General features: G+C 32.7%; 1 protein-coding gene across 1 annotated transcript; it reads right to left on the bottom strand.

Annotated features, from left to right (window-relative positions):
• Positions 1-11646: 11646 nt before the first annotated feature.
• On the bottom strand, positions 11647-12261 carry LOC126695970 (secreted RxLR effector protein 161-like). Its single transcript, XM_050392759.1, has one exon. It carries the CDS (start codon positions 12259-12261, stop codon positions 11647-11649), a length of 615 nt encoding a protein of 204 aa, XP_050248716.1.
• Between the last annotated feature and the right edge of the window lie 405 nt (positions 12262-12666).

Genomic DNA, 12666 nt, shown 5'->3' with positions numbered 1-12666 from the left:
AGCCGTACATCAAAAGGAGAAATTGTCACTACAAAACAAGTCCAATTGGGTATTGGGGTAAGGGTTCAACTGTAGGTTGGTATAAAGTACTGGGATTCCTCTACTTGTAACCGCTTGTTATGATAATAGTGGAATTTCGGGAGTGGTAACCTGAAAATCACCCGGTGGGGTTTTTTCTGTGTTGGTTTTCCCCATTCGTAAACAAATCACTATGTCAAATTTATTTTCCGCTACATACTTAGTTTATTGGTGATTTGTTTGTGCTACCAGGCGTTTGCATGTTAATTAACTTAATTAATTCACTTGGCTAAATTAATTGGTTAATTCATCACAAGGGGTCAATTCATTTTTGGCCTATCAACATATAAATCTCAAAGTTTTAGAATTTTTAACTTGGATCCTAATTAGCAAATAACTCAAGTGCCAAACACAAAGTATTTCTTTGTTTATCTTTTTTGGTGTGAACCAAACAGTAGTTTCAATATATATTTTTTTTAAAAGTCAAATATGTTAATAAACAATTTTTTTTTTTTTTTTTTTTTTTTGTTGATAATTTGATAATTGGGGAATGAGAGATTTAAATGTTGAACCTCCTCATTGAAAACATTAAAAGAGTTGTTAGTTGAACTATAAAGCTTGGCATAAACAACATGATATCAATAATTGGGGAGGGGAATGAGCTTTTGTTTTTGTTTTTGTTTTTTTTTTTTTTTGGGGGGGGGGGGGGGGGGGGGGGGGGGGGAGGGGGGAGAAACAACCAACTAGGAATTAGTTAAATTACCATTCTATTTTTTGAATGTTTGGGACAATATTCAATTTAGATGACCAGGTGAAACTACTAAATCAATCATCTTTAGCATTCAAATTTACCGGTGTAGTTCATCCTTCCCAATCAAGTTATTAAAATAAAGGAGTGGAGACTGAAATAAAGCTACATTCATGAAGCATATATGGAAAGGTTCCTTGCAATTCTTTTTGGACTTGTAGGAAAATCTTAAAGCTGAGAGATTTCAAGGAAACTCTTTGCTTTTATGGCATGATTCATGGCATCCAGATGTGCCTCTATTTTCTAAGGAAAATATTTAGATATTGTTCTCTAGATACCCCTCTTATATTTCAGCCGCTCGTTTACTTAACAATCTCAGCAAACAGCATTTAAAACGTCTCTTTATGTTCTTTTTCTTTATTCATGCTAGAAAACCAGTAAAGCCAACAATACTTTGTCTCTTCTCTCGGTTCCTCTTTTTTCTCTCTTCTTTATCCCTCATCTTTCTTTTGAAATCCTGCACTCCACCTTATGATATCAAGAACTTTTGTAAAGCAATGAATTTTCCTTTTTGGATTAATTTATCAATTTCAATTTTATCTAAGAAATTTGTTTCTTTGTCACATAATTCATCAGAGTACAAACAACTGCATATAGAACGGGCTCTACAACATGAAAATATTTTTTAGTTTGTTTGGTTCATAGATTGAACTAAGATCTTAAGTATCAAAGTAATCCAATTCAATGAGAGAGGAGAATATCATTACTGAACATGTTGATGACAGAATCGAGTGAGTCCTAGACCAAATTATGGATCATGTTCTTCCCCTGCGGTGAACAATCATCATTGTTTGGATGGAGGAGACAAGGCATTGTGCGCTGGAGAGAAAGGGGTAGAGTGAGTTGTCTCCATGAGTCCAGGCGGTGCTTCACGAGTTGCGAATTTGGGTTACACTTCCTTGGCCTCTCCTCTACTTAATATCCAAAATTTCTTAAATAAGTAAAGCAGAAATCATCGTTGAAGATATGCTTTGGGTCATGTAAAGAAGAAATTATCTAAATCTTGCCCATTCTTGAATTTGGTCACAAATTAATATAAGATGTTGCCAGCTCTTTTGATGCAAAGATGTTGCCAGATTAATATATTGAATACTCACTTGACGCCCAATACATGGTGGTTTATTACAATCTATGTGTTCTAGAGATATGTAACATTAAGTTTTTATTTTATTTTTTTTTAATTTTTTATAATTAGATAGTTACGAGGGATGAGGGGAAATTTGAACTCTAATTAAGGTTGCGGTTTGAAACATAAAGAGGCACCAATTTTATTACAAGATTCTTGACAACAATTAAGTTAATTTATTTTATTTAAAAAAATCCTGTAATTAAAAGCATATCCACAAATATAGCTGCGGCCACAAACATGATTTACCTGATATAAAGCTGGCCAATTGGATTTCTTGTTGATAAAATATCTAAAATATCAGCCCGAATAAACCAACCCGACTGAATGAATGGTCAAAGAGATACTACTTGGCTGTTACAATCATGATGAATAATTGATTGGCACTTTGAGGACCAATTCAAACTGTGACCATGTACATGAAGTGACAAGGAAAGGGATGGCAAAGGCAGCGATGCTCATATTGACAACGTAGTAGCGCTAAATCTTGAACATGCAATTACCTTACATTCTTTCATAGCTGTGTGTCTTTTTGTGGTGATGGAATGCTTATTTCAATTGGCAGATAGTTGGGTGTGGGATGAACTTTGCTTATCAAATGGGTTGGAGGAAGTATTTGATCGGTCCTTATAAATTAGTCATTACTTGACACTCCAATCCATATCATCATTTTTCTAACTGGCCGGGCATTAGAGGGAAGAATCATTTCACTTTCGAAGAAACTAAAGTGAGTAGAAACAGGATTTGACTTAACTGACCCTGCTATTGCTTACTTTTCCATGTTTCACGTGGAAAGAAATTGAAAGCAAAATTTATGGAATATGTTAAGAAGAATGGGGGAGTCATTTTCACGAGTCTCTCTTTCTATCAGCTACATTTTGTAAACATTTTCATTCAAACATCTCAAGAATTATGGGCTTAATAAAGTTAGGGAGCCCATAAAAAATTACTACAGTCTCACAACATTTCAAATTAGCTTACCCCTATTCACCACAATCTGCAATTAAAATTTTTTTAATAACACATATGTGAGATGGTAGTCTAATTTAAAATGGTTGTAAAAAATTTTTGCGTCCTAAAAAGAACTCCTATAAACTACATTAGCATATTATTATTATTATACAAGATAGAAATTCTACTCTAGTCTAATTTAAATTTATATGTGTGTGAAACTCCCTTTTAGGGATTTGAATCCCGACTCTTACCCCCCACACCCCACAAGCATCCCACAAACACTTATACTTGTAGAGTGACCATTGCGCCAAGGGTGTGCAGTGGTGGCATATTCTTATATATGCGAACAAGCTTGATATTTTATTGACATAGCAGGCCGTCAATTATTATTGGCACCAGTATTTTCAATATTGATAAATACTAATTAGTTAAAATAAGATGGGTTAGCACTTTTTAGTGTTTTCAAGACATCCATGATTGAAATCTCCTCCCCGTTATAACTATCCATTAAAAAAAAAAAAAAAATTTAAGATGACTATTATAAGTACACCACTTGATCTAAAAGTTTAAGAGAATATTTTTTTACTATTATGTTATATTAACTATTTATTTTTTTAAAATAATAATAATAAAAAAAACTATCAATTGTCAAACTTTACTACTTAGTACTTAGCCAACCAAACCATTTTTGGTATGAAAATACTCTATTTCAATTTATAAAAAGAAACTCTTGAACCAAATTTAAAACTTTACAAGTGAGTCGCAAAGGCACTATTTCTATTGAATACTTTTTATTTTTGAGCTAATATAGGTGTTCAAAGCTTTTTGAACACTTGATGTTTTTGTGTTTTTGTTTTTATTTTCTCTCGTATGACTCACTAGTGAAAAGGCTCTTGAAGACTAATAGGTGATGCTGTTTGCTTCCCTTTCAATTGTTTTATTGACTAACTAGCCGTGTATTTGAGGGAAGAATTGACTGCATCAGGGGAAAGGACTGTTCTATACATTTGGCAACTTTCCAACTTGCCGTGCATTAGAAATGATGACTAAATTGAAGATGATGACATTGTTGCAGAATTTCATTTTCATCCTTGAAAAGGTGGTGTCGAATGTCTCTCCCCGAATTTCTTTGGAAATTTATTATTGAATGTGATAGGCCAGATTTATGAATTTAGCCCAATGAAAAAAGCTGTAGACCTCAATTGTACGCTGCGTCTGCATTTGATCAATGCTCATCAATGGAAACATCAATATCTGAAAGTCTCAAGTTTAGTTTTTTAATTTACTTTCCGTTTTTAGAATTAAGACCACTCCTTCAAATTTTTTATTAAATTCCTCCATCAATGTGCTTGGATCCACAAGATGAACTTGATTAATTTTAATTTTAATTTACCCCTTTAGAATTAATTCTCCATTCTTGCAAATTTTCATAGTAATCAAAGATTAATATGAGTTTATGAATCAAATAGTAAATAACATCCAATTAACATGAAAATTGGCAAGAATGTTAAAAACATATAATAAAAAAATGTAATTCAACAATGAGATTTTCAAAATATGATTTCTATAACAAGTTATTGGATGATGTAACATTACTTAGAGTTACATCGAGTGTAACTTGAACCCAACCCATATATATATAGGCAAAACTTAGAGAAAGTTCAATTAGATTTTAAAATTAGAATCCAATTTTGCGTCATACATCTAAATTTATGTAAGGACCATATCATACTTATCCACTTAAGTTTGTGCCATGTTTCCACTTAAATTTTTTTAATCTTTGTGCCAAGTGAGTTACTGAGTGCAAAATACAAAGAACCTAATATTAATGAACTATAATTTTTTTTATACATATAAAAAAAAAAAAAAAAAAAACCAATCAAATATACTTAATAAAAATCACCACACGTTCTATTTTATTAAAAATTAGTAAAAACAAATAATCATAAGTAGTATTAAATTTAGGTAAGAATTTTAATATGTGACTAATTATGTTTACTTTTTAAAAAAAAAAAATTTAACTAATTATTTATATTTTTATGATAAAAATTGTGTTTAATTTTAAATATATCTATACATATGCATTAATGAATGTATTACATGCTATTTTTTTTAATAATTGACCAATGATTTTATATTTTTATAATAAAAATTGTGTTTAATTTTAAATACATCAATGCATTTGCATGGGTTACATACTAGTCTATATATATATTAATAGACAAAGCTAAGACAAAATCCAATTAGATTTTAAATTGGAATTTAATTAGAATATAATTTTACGCTACTTGTCCTATCTAATCCAAGTTTTTAAATTTTTGTGCCAAGTGAGTTAATTCAGTATATAAATTGGATTTTAATTAGGGTTTAATTTTGCGACATGTGTCCCATCTAATTTAAGCTTTTAAATTTTTGTCCCAAGTGAGTTAATTCAGTATAAAAATTGGACTTTAATTAGGGTTTAATTTTGCACCACGTGTCCTATCTACTAAGTTTTTAATTTTTGTGCCAAATGTGTTAATTCAATATAAAAAACGAGGAGTTTAATAGAAATAAACCATAAAAAACCAAATCATATATCGAACTCTATATATAAAATTAGAGAAAGAGTGAATGATTTTATATATATGATACATTTTTTTAGTGTAACTAAAAATAATTCAAAATTTATAAGTCATTTATACAATATACCATGACTATGTACAATCCATTTTTTTATTTATATTTTTTAAAGTAATGCAATAAGACCTTGTTATGTTAATCCTTACTAACATCTATTTGTTTTTAGACCCCTTAAAACACAACCAGATTAACCTAGTTGATTAGTCAAGTGATTACTTAGTCAAATTCTCAAATCTAGGTTAACACAAATATATCATATCAAACCGGTAAAAAACCTAGAGAGGATTTAACCTAGCTATCCTCAAGGTAAAACTGAATCTACTATGAAAGAATTGAAGTTTACACAATAGCAACTTAGACCACTAACATCCTATTACTACCTCAAGTAGGAAACTTACTACCACGACCACATGACAACACCGAGTCCACGGACTACTTCTTTCTTGAATTCCCAGCAAGTATAAGCACTCCCGCTTGTGTATCTTTAAGCTCTTAATGCAGCAATTGAATTGATCATCAAGTTCTTGACATAATCTTGATTCTTAATAACCCTAAGTATGTGTGAAGGCAAACACCTCTAAATCTCATAGAAGATTCACACACACAGCATAAGGAGCAACACTAAAACTTGGATAGGGTTTTCCCTTTTATACTTAAGGCAAAACATAAAACTCTACACGTCAAATGAGTTTGGGCTAAGTTGGGAATTCTGCAGAAAAAACAATCTACACGACTTTCGATTAGTCAAGTCTAATTCTCGATCGATCGAGCCAGGCAGATTTACACAATAAATCCTGTAGCAACTCGATTCCAACTTTATATAAAAAGCATATACTTTGAGCAAGCCTAAACAAGACTAAAATGTTTTGATCATGGTTTGTCAACATTACAAAATGAAGTTTCAATACATTAGTTTCTAATTTCTTAGAACCTAACAAACTCCCCCTTTGGCAATCTGTGACAAAACACAAACTTAAACAAAATGCTCAAAGTTTACAAAAACAGCCCGTTACAAAAATATAGCCAAAAAAAAAAAAAAAAATCCATCCTAACTACTATCTATTAGTTGCAAGTGTAGACAGCAACACAACTGAATCAACCTGTATATTTCCTGAAACACTCAACAAACGCATAAACGCATGTGTGGAAAATACAAGCAAAACAAAATAACTTCTTGATTTGACATAACACAAAATAAAGACATATATCATGAATAACTCATAAATATAAATCAATAAGCAATGTGAAACAAGAAACATATATCATCAATGTATCTCCCCCTATCATGGACAACCCAAACAAAAACAAAGAATACATCATGAGCCAAAAATGTAAATACATGATGAAGCACCTAGATGCAATCTAAAAGCTCCACAAGCTCCATAAAAACAAAAATCTCCCCATAACTACAAAAAATCATCTACAAATGTACTCCCCCTTTTTGTGATGGAATGCCAAAGGGCAATCAGAATCCATCATCAAAAGGAGGTGGCGGAGGCGATCGTCTAAAATACTCCAAATTTGCTCGCAAAGTACGAAACTCATCAAGCTTGTCCACCAAAATCTGACCATGAGACGCCTGAATGGTCATGACAGTTTCCAACGTATGTCGAATGTCTGAATCATCCGAGGTAGAAGGTGGAGGAACAGTAGCAGCAGTAAGATCAATAGACTCCTTAGCTGTAGTATCACCTGTAGAAGAAGGAGGAGGGGGTGCGACACCAGAAGGCTCAACCCTAGGACGTTTAGAGCTTGCTCTCAACTGAGCAGCCCTCTGCCTAAGAAAGGTGGCACCTATGGGAGTGATAATGTGTACAGGCTCAGACGTCGAAAACTCATCTAAACCTAGATGTAACAAAATCTGGTGAATAAAAAGGGGGAAGAAAAGAGCATGAGCAATAGAACCACTCCTATGAACCTCAATCAAAGAATGAATAAAAAGATAAGGAAAGCTCATAGGAGCATCAGTGACAAGGGCATACAAAAACGCATAACGCTCCAAAGGAATGGTGTGCAGATGAGAGATAGGCCACAAGGAATGACAAACAGTCCTAAAGAAAAGATAGTGAATCTTAGTGAGCTCAGCAGTAATGATCCAAGGATCAGAACACCGCTGGATAGAAGACCTAGTGATGTAAGATATGATGTTGTCTAGGGGTGGAGACTCATCATAAGGGTAAACAGGATGTTGGACAATGGCACCCCAAGAGCAGCAGCCACTACTAAATGAGTAATGGTGTACTCATCACCCTGTATCCAACTTCTCACAAGAATGTTGAAATCATAGGAGTGGACAGAGAGGTTCGAGTAAAACTCTTTAATCAAGGTAGCTGAAGGAGGATGATCTACATCCAATAGAGGTAACCAGCCCCTACGGTCAAAGTTTCTCCTAATCTCACCATCCAGCTCATCTAAAAGAACCTTTCTCTTAACCCAAATGTTTCTAAGCAGGTTCAGATTCTCATAAGCTTCCTGGTTTTTTTCACTAAAAAACCTTTCACTATCAAAGGTGGGAGAAGAAGTAAAGGTGGATTTCCTATTGGCTTTAGTCTTCCTAGACATGATGCTAAAGAGCAGAAGGACAAACATAAAAGAACCAAGGAAAGAAAAAAAACAAGAAAACACAGGGGCAAACTATAAGTTAGCACAAAAAAATATAGAAATAACAATTCTATATGATGCATGAACAATATAAGCAAATGATGCATGCTCTAATGCAGTGAGAATAAGTTCAATTTTACTCCAAGATCACAAAATTGGCTTGAGCATAGAGTTTACATCTAAAACCCCAAATTTTGAAAAACTCATTTTCACAAAACCCAACAAATTGATTAATTGACCATTACACAAGAGAGATAACACATTACAATGATCAAATGAATCAACCTAACAAGCCAATTTCATCAAATTAAGCACAATTAAACAAAATCCCCAAATCGGGTAGTTTCAAGCCCTAGAATTTCCAATTTTTCACAAATCAACAAATTGATCAAATTAAAACACAAAGATCAGTTTTATATTGTCCCACAACAAAAACCCAACGATCAATTTCCAAAGAAAAGGCTTAAATTATCAAAAATCCCAAAATTTCATAGGTTTGAAAATCACCCAATAATGCATGAATTAATGCATGAAAACTGAAAATAAATGAAAAATGAAGGGCAATATGGTCTTATTGGCCTTGGGAGAGAAAAACCTTGCAAAAAGAACGGAGGAAAACGACAAAAAATTGATTGGAAGCCTTGACTGATCGAAGAGAGAGAGAAAAAAGTTTTGAAAAGTTTGAAAAGTGTTTGAACACGTGAAAAACAAAGGTTTTTAAAAAACTCTCTAAACGATTTTTGATCGATTGAAAATGCCTTCGATTGATCCAGAACCAATCAACTAGCGATCGAAACGGTTAGGTTCAAACTAGAATTTTAATCGCATTTTCGATCGGTCAAAAAACAAGTTCAATCGATCGAAAATCTGGAAAACACAATTTTTTGAAAAACATAGCAATTTTCTGCAAAAACTCCTCAAAGCATTGAATTTTATGAATAAAATGCATCAATCTGAGATGAAATGCTTTTCAAAAACACTTGTTTTGAACCCAGTTTTCCCAAAATTAAGATTTTCAATCAATTCACCTTATATTCTCAAGCATCAAACATGTTTTGCAAAAAACTCATGGAATTTTCAAACTTGGTTGGCCAAACCAAAATCACACACAATAACATGTACAAAGTTTAGCAAAGAGTAACTTGTGTAGTGTGTGCAACTAGCAAAAACTTGAGATACATGTGAGGTGATATGTAAATAGAAATCAATCACAATTTCTACAAAATTCAACACATAAATTTGAGAGAGACTATCACCTAAAGAGTTACATTATATAACTCTCACATCTCCTAGAATAAAAGCTTGCAATCATGTAAGTTTCTTGATTTTGCCTTATAATATACACACCAATTTTATTTGGTTAGAAACTTATTAAAATAGCCAGGATAATGTACACACCAATTTTAGCATTTAAACTGAGGCTACACCTTATGTTCTTTTTGTGCAAGTGCTACACTTTCTCGAGCATAGAATCATATGATATACACTAAGGTGTTCATGATTGGCTAGTAAACAGTGGTGAGATGGTTATTTTTGCATTTCTGAAAAAGTTCAACTCCAACAATCAAAAGCATGTGACTTCAAGATCAAGACAAAGTGATCAAAAACTATAAACATCTTCCCACACAACATGCACTACAAAGCTCAAACTAGTAGAGTGCAATAAATAAGCTCATCAAAGCTAAACAAGTTACATACACATCTTATGTAAAAATAAATTGGCCAACCTTGATTTCAAATCCAAGACAAATAATGTAAAACACATTTGCTTCCCTTTTCATTCATTTTTTTCTTTATTTTTGAAAAGAAATAACAAAAACAACCTAGAATGAAATGCATGAATGTTATGCAATGCAAATCCTAGAAAAGCAAAGAAACAAAAACAACAAAGAAAAATGGTCACAAAGAGTAAAGCGATGAAGCATGATGTGCATGAAATATATACAATAAAGTACTCACATATTTACATATTTAGCCTTACTTTTATATTATTTTGTGACTGATTATATAATATCTTTGTGTTGTAGGTAACAAGGGCTTTACATGCAAAGTGGGGCTAGGCCAATTGATTCAAGCCAACTTACATCCAACCAGGCATGAATTCAAGAAAAGACCAACCCAATTAAATTTAAGTCCAATTGGAGTAAGGAATCAAAGGAAATTTGCACCAAATCCAAGTCCAATTCGGATTAGAATTCCAGACTGCACATCAGTTAGTATTTTTGGCCTAACTTTCGGCTCAGATGTCCAATTGAGATGATTTAAGTTGGGATGGAACGTTAACTTAAAGGGCTACAACTTTGTAGTTTAGCAAAAGTCTGAATTCTGAAGTTAAGTGGGCCAAAATAGTCGGTTAATTGAAGCCTAAAAATATGGAATTTTCTCCAAACGGGAATTCAACTTGTAATAGGATTCCTTGACCTATTTAAAGGCTCTTTAGGGCAAAATTCATGGGGGCTGAGGCTAGTGCTAGGGCTGGGAGCTGTACATAGAGAGTGCGGCTACTTCTTTGGTTTTCTTCCATGACAGTTAGTTTTATTTTATTTGTCTAGTTTAATGTTTAGTATTTTATTTTTGTGTTTTAGTTCAATTACTATGAGTAGCTAAATTTATAATTAGGGTTGAGGATGAAACCTTGTTATCGATTATTAGTAATATTTATGTGATTTAATTTTTCCCACAATAATTGTTCTTTAATGATTTAAATTGTTCTTGCTTCATATCAATTGACTAAGATGGGATTCTAGAAATGAGTTCAATCATGTTTTTCTCAGGATTTAGGATTTGTCATAATTAATTGCATGCTTGGTTTATTAATTCTTGATTATAAAATTGGATATCGCTTGTGATTTGTCTGTCAATGGATACAATTTATGAATTGATTTTTAGAATTGGATATATCTTGTGATTTGTTTGGCTACGGATACAATTGATGATTTGATTTTATACTTAAGAAGCGAAAGAAGAACATGCTTTTGATTTTTAAAATAAGGATTTTAATGATGATATTTTTCATGATAGCAAGATTGATTTCTAAATTATCATGCAGTGGTTGGGAAAAATTAATGATCATAAATATATGCTGATATGATTTACAAGGCGGATTCCAAAACTTTAATTCCTTTCTCTTGATTGTTTACATCTTTTTATTGCTTTATATCTTTTGCTTAGTTTAACTTTTTTTTTTTTATAGTTTTATTATTTGTTTAGTATATTTAATTGCAAACAACAAATTTTTATTAAACTAGATTAGGATTAATTTGGTTAAGATTTAATTAATTTTCCTACGTTCATACAAGTCCCTGTGGGTTCGACCTCGTTCTTGTCCAACTATACTTCGGTACGGTTCGTACACTTGTGAGTACTTTAAAATTTCACAACAAAGCACAAAGACCATGAAAGCCAAAGATGACTAGGGGCACAGAATCACACCAATAACTTGACGAAGTGTCTCAAACTTACTTCTATCAAAAGGTTTGGTGAAGATGTCAGCATTCTGACGTTCAGTAGAGATATACTAAAGAACAACAATCTTTCTTTCAACAAGATCCCTAATAAAGTCATATCTAATCTCTTTGTGTTTAGTCTTAGAGTGTTGAACAAGATTCTTAGAGATATCAATAGCACTAGAATTATCACAGTAAACAACCATGGTGTCTTCTGTTATCCCATAATCACTCAAGAGCTTTTTCATCCAAAGAAGCTGTGAGCAACAACTTCCAGCAGCAATATATTCTGCCTCTACAGCAGACAAAGATACAGAATTTTGCTTTTTACGCATCCAAGCAACAAGATTAGCTCCTACATAAAAACACCTACCAGTGGTGCTTTTTCTATCATCGGCATCGTCGGCCCAATCAGAATTAGAAAATCCAGCAAGAGACAAATTTGACCCTTTGTTATAAAACAATCCATAATTACAAGTTCCACTAACATATTTTATGATTCTTTTAACAGCATTCAAATGTGAAACCTTAGGATTAGATTGAAACCTAGAACATACACCAACACTAAATGCAATATCAGGCCGACTTGCAGTTAAATACAAAAGACAATCAATCATGCTTCTATATAATGTAACATCAACAGACTCACCCGATGGGTCATTGGTTAATTTTGCATTTGAAGCCATTGGTGTTCTAGCATGTGCAGACTTATTAAGTCCAAAGTTCTTCAGTTCATCAACACGTTGAAGATCACGAAGCTCCTTGGTTACAAAACCCTATGGTGTACAAACACGACAACTTCTTGAATAGAAAGATGAACTAGGACATATGTATCCGGTTCACAATATGCTTGTGAAAAACTTTTGCATTGAGGTGCATCCACTTGCATCATCTATGACGACCCTTAAAACAATCCTTATATATGTTTAGGGTTGTGAGAAAAGAAAGCCCAAACATCTATACATGGATTGGATAAAAATCAGAACTGAAAATCAGATTTTTTTTATTTTTTTAAATCTCGATAGATACCCTATTTATTGAGCAGTTGTCGAGCATTGGGCTTAAACAGCCTTTTAAACCTCGATAGATTC

Source organism: Quercus robur, chromosome 8, assembly GCF_932294415.1.
Source record: "Quercus robur chromosome 8, dhQueRobu3.1, whole genome shotgun sequence".
Taxonomy (NCBI): domain Eukaryota; kingdom Viridiplantae; phylum Streptophyta; class Magnoliopsida; order Fagales; family Fagaceae; genus Quercus; species Quercus robur.
This window is presented reverse-complemented; position numbering and strand designations above follow the sequence as displayed.